This window comes from Rhinolophus ferrumequinum, chromosome 6 (assembly GCF_004115265.2).
Source record: "Rhinolophus ferrumequinum isolate MPI-CBG mRhiFer1 chromosome 6, mRhiFer1_v1.p, whole genome shotgun sequence".
NCBI classification, from domain to species: domain Eukaryota; kingdom Metazoa; phylum Chordata; class Mammalia; order Chiroptera; family Rhinolophidae; genus Rhinolophus; species Rhinolophus ferrumequinum.
In genome coordinates, this window is record NC_046289.1 from 56032413 (window position 1) to 56048017 (window position 15605).

General features: G+C 37.2%; 1 protein-coding gene across 2 annotated transcripts in view; it reads right to left on the minus strand.

Annotated features, from left to right (window-relative positions):
* Positions 1 to 1019: 1019 nt before the first annotated feature.
* The window catches only part of TMOD3 (tropomodulin 3), a 63406-nt gene continuing 48820 nt past the window's right edge, over positions 1020 to 15605 (minus strand). For both annotated transcript variants that reach the window (XM_033108942.1, XM_033108943.1), the window contains exons 6-10: positions 15293 to 15423; positions 13484 to 13591; positions 10355 to 10498; positions 9183 to 9327; positions 1020 to 4326 (exon numbers count right to left, since the gene is read on the minus strand). In XM_033108942.1, coding sequence (XP_032964833.1) covers positions 4292 to 4326; positions 9183 to 9327; positions 10355 to 10498; positions 13484 to 13591; positions 15293 to 15423 — 563 coding nt within the window. In that variant the 3' untranslated portion in view covers positions 1020 to 4291. The remainder of the gene's footprint in view (positions 4327 to 9182; positions 9328 to 10354; positions 10499 to 13483; positions 13592 to 15292; positions 15424 to 15605) is intronic.

The following is a 15605-nucleotide window of genomic DNA, read 5'->3' on the forward strand; positions in this document are numbered from 1 at the left end:
TCCAACCGCCTGAGCCACCGGGCCGGCCCCTAATAAGCTTGTTCTTGAAAAGGTGTATGTAAGAAATGAACTTGAGAACATCTGAATTAAAAGGATTTTCAAAAAGTCCAAGTCTACAGGATATTTGATAAACTTTATTAAAATTATTTATCCCAGTGTGAAGTGGTAAGTTCTAAATGCCTAAATATCGTACATATTGTACATATTCTTCAAAAGAAACTTCACTATGCTATGATGAACCAGGTTAATGATATTTTGTAATATTTAAACATCAGTATTATAAAACTTGCTTTTATATTTATAAAAATTGAAAAAATAAAGAAACATCTACACCACTTTGGATATTTTATTATTAACAAATGTATTTAAATACTTATTTTATGTGACAAAGAATCATGATTACAAGGGTAATTTTCAAGCTTTTAAATATAACTAAAACCAAATATAATTCATCCAAAAGACTGCAAAATATAAAGTGGGCATTTATTTGAAATTATAAAGGTTTTTATGCAATGTGTGTGTGCAAGCATATGTATGCCAATTAAAAAAAATAATTCTTAAGCAGACAAATCTGAAAAAGGGCCCTGTCTGAGGGCAGCACAGGAGTTGCTCTGGCACGTCCATGTGTTTCAGTTCTCATGGATGCCATGTCTTCAGTTAATACTATTCAAAAGTGAAGTGGCCTTGAGGGCATTATGCCAAGTCAAGTAAGTGAGAGAAAGACAAATATTTATCTCACTTATATGAGAATCTAAAAACCTGAACTCATAGAAACAGCGCAGACTGGTAGTTGTCGGAGGCAGGGGGTGACGATGAGGTAAATAGGCGAAGGTGGTCAAAAGATACAAACTTCCAGTTAAAAGAGGAATAAATCCTGGGGATGTAATGTACAGCATGGTGACTAGTTAACAATACTGTATTATATATTTGAAAGTTGCTAAGGCAGTAGATCTTAAAAAGTCTTATCACAGGGAAAAAAAAAACTTTTTTACCTATGTGAGGTGATGGATGTTAACTAAACTTACTGTGTGATCATTTTGTAATATATTCCTATACTAAATCATTATGTTGTATACTTTAAACTAACACAATGTTATATGTCAATTATAACTCAATAAAACTATAAAAGGTTTTTTAAATAAAGTGGCTTTGTAAGAAGGAGCAAAGTTGGACAGTACTGAACTTGCAGAGAATGGAAGGTGCTATGGACTCCAGAAAAAGCATGCTCCTTAGATCTGCTCGGAGGTAACGGTGGTTCCTGATTTTATAAGGGAAAGTGAGGCAGCCCTGGGAACACAGAGCCAAAATTATAAGATTTTATGAAATCCCATGAATCTTTTCATCTTACTTTAATGGCTGTAAGGGTTAAAAATAATGTACAATAGAAAATGACTAACATTTTATCAAAACATTTTTTCTAATTTTTCTTTTTTATACCATGGAATCCCTTTTTAAAAATGAAAATACATCAGATACTGTCAATGGAAAAACAATTTACAAAGTTCTATTTACATGTAACTTTTCCAGAGTGCAGCTATTGCATAAAGCAAATGTGCGGGTTATTTCATTCAAATAAGAATCTGCAATTTAACGATCAAGATAATTCTTGAAATCTCAGTCTATTTTTTCTTAAGCACAAAATGTTTATTTGGTCTTTTAAATGACAGGCACCCTTAGAAAATGCATTTCACCTATACTTTAGACTTCTACTAGGCTTTCGCTACAAGTATATAGCACCAAAATCCATTTTAATAATATAAATATTAGTAATTGACTTTTAAAATACATAAATTTCATGTAGACATACTGGAAAAATTAGAACTTCAAATATGAATATAAAATTTTATAAAATGTGAAGTTACAAACTTGTAAAAAACAGCAATTTTAAAACGTAAGAATATTCTTTGATTAAATAACCAGATTAAGTTTAAATTGGTTAGACTGCAAAACTTAAGGTCTTAGAATATCTTTGGTTTAAAAATCAAGGCTACTTGATTTTAAAACTCAACCGTAATCTATTACAAAATTTTAGAGCAATGTAGAAATTCTGAAAGTTACTAAAAGGTTAAGAGGTGCCAGATTTCTTTTTTAAGAGGTGCCAGATTTTTAAAGATCAAAGTAAACATCAGTTTTCTCCCTTGTAATTACAATTCTTGAAAGATTTTTTTGCATTCAATAGTTTGAATGTTCATCTTTAAAGTTATTAATGAAGAAATCGTTTCTTCAATTATATAATAAACTGTTGTAAGTCAGAACTGGAATGGTACAAGCAAAACACTCAACTTCTTCATACTTTGATAAATAATAAGTGAAAAAGATATTACCCATAAGTATGATATACAATTCTACCTACCTATGTTTAAAAAAAAAAACAAAACAAAAAAAACAACTTATGGAAGGAAGGGGTAACATACTTATCGATGTACTGACTTACAGGACAGGGCAAGCAAGGCAGCCGTGCTGAAAGTATAATGGTAGCCTGATCTACTGCTCCATGCTGGCTCCCCACCCTGCTGGAACAGTGCAGTCTCTTAAATCAAGTACATTTCCAAAGTTGTATATGAAAAGGAGAGAGAGAGAGAGAGAAAGAGAGAGAGAGAAAGAAAGAGAGGAGAGAGAGAGAGAGAGAGAGAGAGAGAGAGAGAGAGAGAGAGAGAGAAAGAGAAGAGAGAAACTTGTTAAAAAAAGAAAAAAAAGCAGCAGCCTATAACTGAAAGGGAATAGTGCAAAGTCAATCTTTGGCCCCTTTAAAACACTGGACACTGATTCAAAGAAACAAATACATCTTGTTAAGAAGGCTTATTACCATGGTACACAAGAAGCTGCCTAGCTCATTGGGTAAACTGTCCACCCCAAGCCAAAGGAGCAGACATTTTGTAATTCAATGTCAAAAAATAACAACAGACCTCTTCGCTACTCTGAAAGGAGTTCTTCCCTTTAGGAAAATCTCCCTGTGAATGATACAGCCAGGCCTGCATTTTTGAGGCCAGGATTACTCAGATTCCTTTGCCCCTCCCTGCCTTCAGTAGCAGTGATGCCTCTACCACCTCCTGCTCTAGGGGCTGCCTGGATACAGGTCCAAATCCTCCATCGCACTGGTGGTTCTGGAGTCAGTCTTCCCAGCACAGTAGACTTCAATTGTTCACTTTCATACTTTGACTAATAGGAAGACAACTTTTGTTATGAGAAACTGCTTTTACACAATATGGACAAAAAAATACAAGAGGAAAGAAAACAGAGTAAACATTAGGTTTATGAAGAAGATCTGTCTTCCTTACTGGTCTGAAAATTTGCAGTTAGTGGTGATTAAATACCATTTATAGAATTCTGCATTGCATAAAGAAACTTCTCACTAAACTGTGCAACACTTGATTTGTATGCATGCCAGTTTCTAATCTACAGTAACCATCAATTAAATGACCATTTTGTGTGCTTTTCAGACTTAACCTCCATCATGTTTGTTATCTTTGATTCATGTGTTTAACAACTTTCTTTTTCTGTTTTACCCTAAATAACCAAGAGTTGGCTGTATGCCTTTTACAGGAAAGAAAATAGCTTTCCTATTCAGATACTTTTTACTATGGGCTTTCACAAAAATTTAATAATGCCCACGTTATGAAAATGAAAAAACTGTAAGGAATTTAGATGTCATTATCCTTTTAAAACACATCAGAGAAGTGCAGTAACCTGAAATGCACAGGAGACCATTTTCTCTCCTAGAGATCTGCTTTTACTTCTAAAACAGATGACGAGATTTTGAGTAAATCTGTTTTAAAATTCTGGCATTGGGCTTTCTTGATAGAAGCACAAAGCATACTCGTCCCAAGCTCATGTCTTCTAAAACATGGAAAAGTCTCCATGTCCTAGAATAAGGAAAGCTTTGAAGTGCTTTGTACCTAAGAGGTGCAACGGCAGTTCTGGTATCAGCCATGGCCCTTTAGGATTTAAGAAAGATTGGTCCTTAAAATGTTCGTGTTATTCGCCATGACTTCCTACATTTTCTTATAATTGTATTTCTTAACCCCAAGACCCAACATAAACCACTCAATTAAGCTAAATTAAAATTGATTTTAGCAGAAAGTAGAAAAAACACTTTAAAATATAAAATATCCCCTACTATTGATTTTACAATTTGAAACTTGTAATAAACTAGAAAAAAGATACATGTAGTTTAGAAAAAGAAAGATTTCCAGTCTTTTCCCTTCTACCCAGGAAAGTTTTACAACTGATATCACCAACACAAGGCCTTGGTGACCTTTCGAAGTCTTCCAAAGGTTGTACCTTGGCGGACTTACTGGTTGTCTCCTTCAACTCGTCTCTTGCGAACTATCAGAAAAATAAAAGAAAGTTATGTTGGAAAAATCTGTTAGTTTGTACAAGGTTAACTTGCTTGTTACAAATTTCTGTATAATTCAGTTATAGACATTACAAAAATGAAATGTCTGTTTCCAGTTCACATGGCCATTAACATAAAAACTTTCACTCGCTTCATCCTTGTCATTTACCTGTTGAGAAATGAGGGGCTTCACAATGCGAACGTGTTCTAAGCTCCCCTGCGCGTACACGGCCCTGCTAGAAATCTAAGTGTTTAGCAACCTCCTGCAAGTCCTTGTGCCAGTCTCATTTTTTCATTAAAAACGTTTATACCTCCATTAAAAACGATCAATAAATTCTTCTGTTAAATTTTGAAATGGCACTCAGGCAGCTGGGATTAGAAAGTACTAACAGTAACTATTTGCACACTCTTCTGATTAGGCACTACGATTTATTTCCTTAGTCTTTGAAAGAACATACTAAAAACAGTTTTGTCATTTTTATTGGTGACTTGCCACTGGCCCTCCAAATTTTCCTTGTCTCCTATAAAATGAACCAGCTCAGAACTCTGACAAAACAACAAATACAAAGTAATGAAACTCTTAGACCCTGGTACTGTGGTGAGGTCACAGCTGACTACCACAAAGTGTGGCTGCCGGAGGTGAGCCAGCTGGTTCACCCAATGGAGTAGAGGCCAATGCACAGAGCTGAGGCACACACACCCCAGCCTCCTCATGGACTGGGGACCGCGAACCATGAGGCTGTGCTCCATGGCAGGGCACAGCCTTCCACTTGAGGATCGTGCTACTTTCGCTCTCACCCATCAGCCACCAGGGCGCTCTGCTCAGAGCCCCAGGTCAGGTCTCCTCAGCATGGCAGCCAACCCAATGGAGAAGAGGACAAAAAGCACAGGTTCTGAGCTGGCATCAGAGTGTGAATCATGGTGCTATCACTTCTTTGTCGTGTGCTCTTTGGCAAGTAAGTGAACCTCTCGGAGCCTCCACTCATTCTCTGTAACAGGAGAATAATGGTATCTGTACCTCACGGCTGGGCAGTGAAAGGCACAATGAGTTGCCTAGCGCAGTACTGAGAACGTAGTAAACACCCCAGAGAGAACTCAGTGGGGTTATGGGATAGTCCTGAGGCCCTGGCAGGCCATCTTTTTTGGGGTGTGGAAAGCCAATTTAGCTTTTACAGTTATAGGATTTGCATTTACGCGTTACTGCTTTTGATACTCTTACAGTTAAGTTCCTCTGTTTAAGTTAGATTTTTGGTCTATTAATTTTATACTCTCTTCTGAAGCAAATAGGAAGGCAACTGCCTTTGTTCAGCTTGAATTGACTGTTTCAGAGAGAAATGAAAAGCCAAGAGATGCACCTGGCCCACTGGCCAGGCTACAGGTGCTCTGTTCTCATGCTATTCTGACTGCTGGCTCCTGTTACTAGCCTTTGACGACTGAGACCAGACACTCGATGTGCCTAAGAGCTTGTCCAGCCGTTGGCTGGGGGCTGGCTGGGAAATAAAAACCAGGAGGACTAAGTATCAGTTTCCCACACACATTTTTATACTTCTCTAAGTACGTCCCTGACTCTAATTTTAGTCCCTGTTAATGAAGAACAAGTTACTTGTGTGTACTGAAAAATTAAGGGGAAAAAAATCAAACAGAGACTTCAGTCCTCAAAAACAAACCTAATTCATGTGTATAGATCTCTGAAAAATATAGAAATATCTGAAAGGCAAACCAGACAATTCTTTCAGGTAGAAAATCTCCAAGAAAACCTTGAGTTGCAGCAGGGTTTGGATGTTATCAGCAGTCCGTTTCAGATATCAAAATGCATGTTATAAAAAAAAATACGTTATAAACAAGATCTATAGAACAGAGTAGAGCAGACAAACACTGTAGAAAATTATGTAGTGAGCTGGTGTGAAGATAGGACTATCAAATATTGCATCTACATCACGTAACCTCTTTGCTGTTACAGCTATGACACTTCTTAGCTGGAGAGATGGTGAGTAGGTAGAATTATTTCAACGCACACTTGAGACGAAGAAAACAATGAGAGAGGGAAACATGTTAGCAAAATCAAACCACTGAAGATCTGATATAGCCCCATTTGCAAGGCGAAGAAAAATTATATGACCAAGAGATTCTATACAAATTTCAAGTCGTTTTTCAATACCTCTTTATCAAGGTAAATGTTAGACTACATAGTACTACATACTAGTAACTACATATTAGACTGCATGTAAGAAAACATGGTCTTCAAGCTTGCCACCTTGATGTGTAGGCAGAGATCAAAGTGCACAGCTGAAAAACCATCAAGCTGAGGGTTCTGGGAGCACAACACAGCAGAAGATGGGGCAGAGCCATTTTCAAGTCCTCTTCCTCACCTGGTGCCACTTGTTACCTTCCGGCAATTCCTCGTTCAGCCTGTAGATGAGAGGCTTGGAAATTTGGCCCCATTACCAATTATTTGGCAATTTCTTTCCAAAATTCACTGCACTAATGGAAGTTCTCAATACTTCATGATCAGTCAATTGTGAATGTTCTAATTGACCTCATATCCTCTCTATCTCTAGAAGAGTAATAAGAATTTTTTTTTGTACTAGCATTTTTATCATGCATCCAGTGGCCTACAATAGCTTCCAAATGCTCCCCACATAAAATCCAAAGAAATCTAAGTTCTTTGCCATGTAATGTTAGTGCTTCTCCCAGCATTCCCTCTTAATCTGCTGCCATCTCTTTTTTATTGTTAGCTTCAAGTGGCAAGCACTAAGAAGTTTATTCTGGAGGCAGCCTCCTGCTATGAGTCAGTTCTAAAATTTGCAGGCTGTCCTCAGCATGTAAATAACTTGCTTGCTCCCAAATCTGAGCTTTCATCCATGCAATTCCCCACTACAGGAATGTCCTCATTCTCATTTCACACCTGAGAACTAGATTTCATGTCTCCAAATCTCGTTTGGATTAGAATGAAACAGCATTGGGTGGGTGGGGGTGGTCGACAGAGCTACCAGCACAGAGCTTTTGCTTCTCTCAGTCCTGCTTTGTGTCAGCACAACTTCTTCAGCACGGCCTCCTCACCTCTGCCATACACGGCCATGGACAGCTACTCAACTGCTCAATGCCAACACAGAGCAGCCTAGGAAATAGTTTTTATCTGTTCCCTCATCACCCATCGGCCCCAAACCTGCCTTACTTCTTTTCTTACAGAAGTGGCGGCAAAGCGCCTGCCACCACAGGCCCCTCAGAAAAGCACCAGTGCTGACGCCTTGCACCGGCTGGCGTCTCTGTCACTGAGGTGGCTCTCACTGGGCTGCTCTCCTGCATGACAGTTGCTGAGACCACCTGCCTGTTGGGACACAGGTGACAGAAATGGTTGGGGCTACAAATTTGTTGGTGGCATCCTGGGATAGCTCAGGTAGTTTTAGAGGAGAGGAAAAATGGAGGGTGCTTTATGCTTAAGTTTATGGCTGTTTAGTTACCAGAAAATTGTAACTCTGAGCAGGGTTCAACTTCTATCGTTTTCTTTATTCACTTTATAAATCTTTATTAAGTACCTACTACTGTCAGGCGTGTTTTTAAGAGTTGTGGATTCAACAGACAGACATGGTCCCTGTCCTCAAAAAGCTTTAAAAAAAGCTTTGACAATAGATAATTACAATGAAGTACAACTAACTTACTAAGTACAAAATTTTTTAGAGCCAATAATCTATACGTCTTGAAGCTCTCCAATCATTTGTGAAGTTTAGTCAGACTTGAGAAATATGACTCTAAAAAGCAAAATTAAATACCTGAAGGAAAATACAGAAGCCAACTAGTGAACCAATACTAAAATAATTAACATGACTCTGCAAATGACATCTATAATCAAAAATACACCAAAACACACCAATTTTCTCTTTTAAAAAGCAAGAGGCTAAAATCTTCTATGGGAAACTATACTCATCAAAGGACAGGGAGGGTTTGAACTAATATTTCCCCCAGTGATCTGGATTATGAAGCTGTATTTTTTTCTGCTCCAGAAACCTTTAAAGAATGAAAATTCAAATGTGGCTGAAGCTTAAATGAACTGCATCACTTTGAAATGTTACTCCCTTTAAGAAGTTTTATTTTTTAATTCTTGTCTAAACGCGTCTTTTAAAATATGAGTATTTCAATGAGACACACCACACTTAAGAGTTGATTTTTGGAAACATGTAAAAACAAATTTATAAGCATCATTGTTTTGAATTCAGCTTTGGTTGGAAAATAGATTTCAAGTAGAAGCCACAAGCCTTAGCAGTAAAATAGAAACCATGAAAGAAGGGGAGACGACTGAGCTGGATGTGTGCAGTGAGAAGCCCAACTGCCCAGTGACAGCGGTGTTAGGGAGGCTGGTAAGTACAGCAAACATCTACATACCACTGACTGTAGGACTTGGGTTAAAATTATAATTATTCTAGTCTATATTTTACCATATAAAATTGAATTTCTCCTAGGCCTTTTTGATAAAAAGGAGAAAAACTTTCCCGTAATGTTGAAGTCTTTGTTTCAATAGTTCCCAGGGGTGACTTATAGCTGGGAATAAAATCTTTGTTATAGGAAGAATTTAGTGTAATGTTTGTAGAAAACTTTGTTCACTTAAAGCTGTGAAATGATTGTCACAGGAAGTAGATTTTACCCACTAACCATTCCCAATAATCACTACAACCTCACTTAAACTGAACTCTGATTCAATCAGTATAAAAAGGACTGTGCAGATTTTTAGAAACAAAGGCCCAATAATCTCACTCTGTTAAAATTTATTTTAAAAGTAAAAAATGTTCCTCTAATACATTACCTTAAAGGTACAATTCAGAAATTTCATTTGATACTGCATATGTCTTACCTAAGTCATTGTTTTTTGTTATAGCATTAGCTGCCCTGGTTCGCGGTCCCTGCTGCGTAAACTGATATCCAAATTTAAGGATATTTGTATTTTCTTCAAGCATCTTGGCGATTTGTAATTCTACAGCTGTCCCCAACTGCTGCCTCTGGAATAATCAGAAATACAGAACAGTATTAATAAACTGTATCAAAATATCAGTTTATATTCTGTATCTAGTATTAATATACTGTATCTAGTATTAATAAACAGATCAAAATACTTTTCAAGGTAAGTCAAGACTAAGACATTGAGGTATATGCTGATTCTGCTGGTCTTTTTAAATTTCTCCAATTTTTACAACATACATAAGAGACACAAAATTTTAAAGTTCAATATAGATCATACAGACATCAAAAAATTGTGATTACCACAATGAGATACCACTTCATACCCCTATCTATAATAAAAAAGACAGACAGTAACAAGGGTTGGCAAGAATGTAGAAAAACTGAGACCCTTAGACATGCTGGTAGGAATGTAAAATGCTGCAGTTATGGTGGAAAACAATTTGGCCATTCCTCAAAAAGTTAAACATAGAGTTATCACATGACCTAGCAATTCCACTCCTATGTCCATACTCATGAAAAATGGAAAACACATTCCAATAAGAACTTGTATAAGAATATTCACAGCAGCATTATTCCTAATATTCAAAAAGTAGAAAACAACCCAAATGTAACAATATTATTCAGCCATAAAGAATATATGCTACAACATGGATGAAACTCCATGGATGAACATTTTGCTAAGTGAAAGAAAGCAGACTCAAAAGACCGCATATGATATTAATTCTATTTACATGAACTGTTCAAAATAGGCAAATGCATAGACAGGAAATAGATTAGGGGTAACCCGGGGCTGGTGGGAGAGGTGTCTCCTAGTGGGTATGGAGTTCCTTTTTGGGATGATGAAAATGTTCTAGAATTAGTAGTGGTGATTCTTGCACAACTCTATGAATACACTAAGAGTGATTAATTACTAAGTTAATATTCGGGATGCCTCACAGGTGCTCTCACCCCCTTTCACACCACAGCTCCCCAAACGGCCTCCTCCCGCCCGCCTCCTGAACCGCCCGTTCCCACGCAGCAGTATGGGCTGCAGTGTCCCCCAAACTGCTGCTGCAGAGCGCTGACCTGATTGTCAATCTTGATCTCTGTGAGGGTTTCATTCTCTCTTAAAGCGTCAATCAGTGCCAGAATCCCAACTCCTGTAATAAAGTTGGACTCCATGTTTAAACTCTTCAAATTTTTGTTTACTCTCAGCATATCTGAAAAAGCCTAGAAATTGAAGAAAATATTTGGAGATTAAAATTTGACAGCATCTATTACACACCGCACACGCCATAAACAAATATGCTAATTAACGTAACTGCCTAAATGTTTCTCATTAGATTGTTGTAGCTTGACACCTACCTCACAGGTCTCACGTGTCTCTACTTTGCACATGTAACCTGTCACAATCTTTAGATTTTTTTTGTCACATGTAATTTTCTGTTGGTAGCATTTTCCACTGCTTTTCACATTTTTAGGTTCATTCACACCCTATGTCATGCTTCTTTCTCCTGTGTCTCTCATACTTTGTCAGTTTCTGTGTAGGACTAACTTTATCAATGTCTCTTTGGAACATCTTTTCTTATTTGGGTCTTGCTGCAGCTGGCTTACTGCGAAGCCAAAATGAGGGTAAATTATGGACTAATTTCCATGGCAGAGACCAAAAGGAATGCCTAAGGCAGAAGGCCAGAAAAAGATCACAGGTAACTAGAACTGTAAGAGCACAAAGACTTCAGAGAAGTGGCTACGCAAATATTCCCTTCTTCAAGGAGTGCTATGTCTTTAATCTGCTTCCATTACATTTCCCACAAGATACAGTAGAACTGGGCATTCATACCAGTGCTTAATAAACACCATATTAATTAACTAACAGAAATGTGCAAGTGAGAAGAGGAAATAGAGGGCGGGGGGATAGGGAGGGGGAATGAGAGAGGGAGAGGAAGAGAGAAAAGTTAGAATATGAATGTGAGTTTATATAAAATAGCCACTTAGAGGGGTTGAATGCAAGGTCAAATTAAAGAAAAGGCAATGGGGGCAAGGGAAGGAATTTTAGAAAGAACTTGGGACAGATATCTACACACTTGTAATTTCTACTTTCTATTAGCAACAAGTAGCTATGTGACCTGGAACAAATCCCTTATTCATCCTCTGTACACATATTTATTCAGATATTATTGATGGCTTATTATTTGATTAGTACTGCTCTGTAGATTCATAAATAAAACATACAAGTCCCTGCCTGGTGGAACTTGCATTCTAGTGTGTGTGTGTGTGTGTGTGTGTGTGTGTGTGTGGAATCTGGTAACAAATAAGTAAGCAAAATGTAATGTCAGATGGTAAAAAGGAAGAAAAAAGGCAAAGTAGGGTAGATGGGGAGTGCTGGGGTAGGGGTTGGGTTGCCATTTTATATAGGATGGTCAGGAAAGGCCTTGCCTAGAAGATGACATTTGAGCAAACACTCACAAAGTGATGAAGTGAAATACAAGGAATATCTTGAGGGAGAAAGTTCTTGGTAAGAGGTTGAGTATGAAGGTTCTGAGTTGGGAGCTTGCATGGCATTTTTGAGGAAGAGTAGGAAGGCTGCATGGCTATAATAGAATGAAAGAAAGGGAAAGTAAAGGAGAGGCCTGATCATGTAAGGCCTTGTAAGGCCAATGAAAGATTTTGATTTTCACTCTTAGTGAGACAGTGAGCTGCTGGAAGGTCCTGAGTATAGAAATGAGATAATTAATCTTAAGTTTTAAAAGAATCTCTTTTGATGTTGTATAAAGAGTTGGCTGTGGGGTGGGTAAGATGGAAGCAGACAGCTCAATTAAAAGCCTACTACAATAATCTAGAGGAGAGAAGACACGGGCTTAGACCAGGGTGGTACCGTACTTGTGAAAATGGTGAGTAGCGGTTGAATTCTAGAAATATTTTGAAGACAGGGCTGGACATACATTTAAGGTTGTGAGAAAGGTAAATCAAGGGTAACTCCCTTTCGTTTTGGCTTCAGCAAATGAAGGAATGAAGTTGCCATTTAGTGAGAAAAGACAAAGTGAGAGAAGCAGATATGGAATGGAAGTCAGAAGTTTGGTTTGGGACTTAAATTTGATATCGTGTTTCCCCGAAAATAAGACCTAGCTGGACAATCGGCTCTAATGCGTCTTTTGGAGCAAAAATTAATGTAAGACCCGGTCTTATTTTACTATAAGACCCGGTCTTATATAACATGACATGACATGACATAACATAAGACCGGGTCTTATATTAATTTTTGCTCCAAAACATGCATTAGAGCTGATTGTCCGGCTAGGTCTTATTTTCGGGGAAACACGGTATGTCTGTTAGACATCCAAGTAAAGCTGTTAAGTAAGTAACTGGACAAGAGCATGGAGTTCAGGAGACAGGTACAGACTGGAAATAATAACACTGGGAATCATCTATATATATAGATAATATATAGCAATGAAATAGAGTGAGTTCACTCAGAAAGTGAGTGTAAATACAGCAAAGAGGTCCTATGATGGAGCCCTAGGCCTTTCTAATGCTTAGAGGTGGGGGAGAAGAGGAGGAAACAGCATAGCGACCAGAGAAGGGATATTCAGTGAGGCAGGAGGAGAATCAAAGAAAGTAGTACCCTCAAAGTCAAGTGTAGAAAAACGTTCACACCATAATCAAGTGGTGTATACCCCAGGAATGCAAAGTTGATTTAATATAGTAGGTTGGTGCAAAAGTAATTGTGGTTTAAAAGGTTAAAAACAATTGCAAAAACCACAATTACTTTTGTAGCAACCTAATACAAAAATTAATCAATGCAATACACCATATTACTAAAGGACAAAAACCACATCATCTCAAGAGACACAGAAAAAGCCCTGGACAAAATCTAACACTACAGATCCATAAATGGAATCTTCTGCAGATGTTAAAAAAATGCTGTGGAACTTTATGTACTGATACGAAATGACCTCCAAGAACTACTGTTTAGTGAAAAATTAAGTTGCAGAACAGCATACACTCTATGACACCATTTATGTTTTTATAAATTATAGGAAAGAAATAAAGAAAAAATTAACATAAAAGAGTAAATCAGGAACTGCCTAATAGTGAGATAAACATCAATTGAAAAAAGGGAGTAAATTTTGTTCATAAAATCACCATTCAGCCACCTCTGTAACATATCTTGGCACGTAGTCATAATTTTGGTATTATCAACGGTAGCTTACTTACAACTGCAACAGGGTCATTGCTCCTCGTGGCTGCAAGACTGAAATGTTTCACATGTGTGTTGGTTTCCAAAGCCTTCGCAAAATCTTTTAGGGTTGGAATTGGGATATTCTTGAAAGACAATAATATAAAACATTACATTTCAGTTTTCAGGACATTCCGTTCATTACTCAAATATACCTGTATTTACCTTTCTCGTTAAAATATATTCAGAAATTATATAAACACACAGCAGTTAGTCTACAAGTGAAAACAAATAACTCAGCCTCCTCCATATCTATTTGACTTCTGTATTATGGTACATTTGCACAAACTGTTGACCTAGAGCAGGGTACGTATTACCATTTCTCTAGCATTTAGGTTAAAGAAACTCTTGCAATTCTACATTTAATTATTCATATTAAAAGAAGTCAACACACTTGAGTATTCAAAGTGGATCCGCTTTCTACAAAGAGAAAGATGTGGGAGCCCACCTCTAATGAGTATGATTCCTGAGGCAGATGACATACTGTTCTCAGTCCTCTAAGCTACAGGTAGTAAGAGAGATTAACCCTACACTACTTTAAATGTGGAAAGATATAGTTCTAGAAGGCACTAATTTCTCCCGTTAGTACTAAGACTTCAATTCCCTGAAGCCTGGTTATTTTCAGATCATTACTGTTAATTTAGAGACAGATATATGAGGACTGAATTTTTAAAGAATAAAATTAGTGATCAACTAGGGATATTAGCTTTTTCCAAGGCTTTTCTCCCTCCACACATAGGAAGAAACACCCACTAAAGGAGTGCAGAGGTCTTATTCCCTAGGTTCTTGTAATTTCAGATGCTCTGTCCAACTCCAATTCAGATAAATCAAGATTTAAAACGAGGAATTTGTAATGAAGCTATTATACAATGGTCAATACCCAAGGGATAATTGGAGCTTACTCTTCGGTAATTAATTATCCCTATGCCCTTGTAACTCATTTCTTCCTTCTTTACTCCAAGGAAGAGCTGCATTTTAAAGAACCTCGTAAGACCCCAGAAAGTTTACTCCAAGGTGTTTACTCAAGAGAAATGAAAACATGTTTACACAAAACCTATGACTGCATGTGAGTGTGTATAATGGCTTTACTCATAATCAACCCAACCTGGAAGCAACCCGTATGTCTATCAACTGGTGAATGGATAAACAAATCGCACCATATCCATACAATAGCCCAACACTATCCAATAATAAAAAGGAACAAACTACTGATAAGCAACAACACGGATGAATCTCAAATGCATTATGCTAACTGAAAAATGCCAGACTCAAAAGGCTACATACTATGTGATTCTATTTATACGACATTCTGCAGAAGGCAAAATGATAGGGAAAGAAAACAGATTAGTGATTGACAGGGGCTAGAGTTGGGGTCACAGAATGAGGACAAAGGGGTGTGACATGTTCTACATCTGACTGGTGATGGTTGTACAACTGTATGCATTTGTCACAACTCATGGAACTGTACACTAAATGTAAATTACACCTTAAGAAAAATGATTAAAGAAACAAAACCTTAAAGACAAATGCTCTTAAAAGTAGGCAGTACTTTGGAAGCCAGAGAGATTTACACTGACAGTCTGTAGGGTTTACATGCATGATACTCTTTAAAAACCAAGTCTGAATAATACTATAATATTTTAATTTCTAAAATATGAAGGAATCTGTGTTAGCATACTGTTTGGAGTGAAAACTTTACTTTTAAGTAGAAAGAATTATACTATATAAATATGCTAGGCTCTTAGCCTAGATCTACCTGACTCAAAACGTTTGTTTAGTATACCTACTTTTATATTATTCAAATTAACTTCAACAAGACGAACATCATTTTCTTTAATTCTCTTTAAACTCTCTTCAACGTTGGTTGGATTTGGTGGCTCATCAAATACTGGAAGAATCTTTTCACCTTTTACCACATCTGTAGTAACAAATGAGAAGAGCATGAGTGTCACTGGTTGATACTATTACAGTGGATGCATATATTAACTTGCTAACACATAACATACACATACACACACACACACACACACTCAGTGGAACTAATTTAAAAGTTTCTTCTCCACAATTTCTAAATGATCCTTTATGTGTTGACACATATTT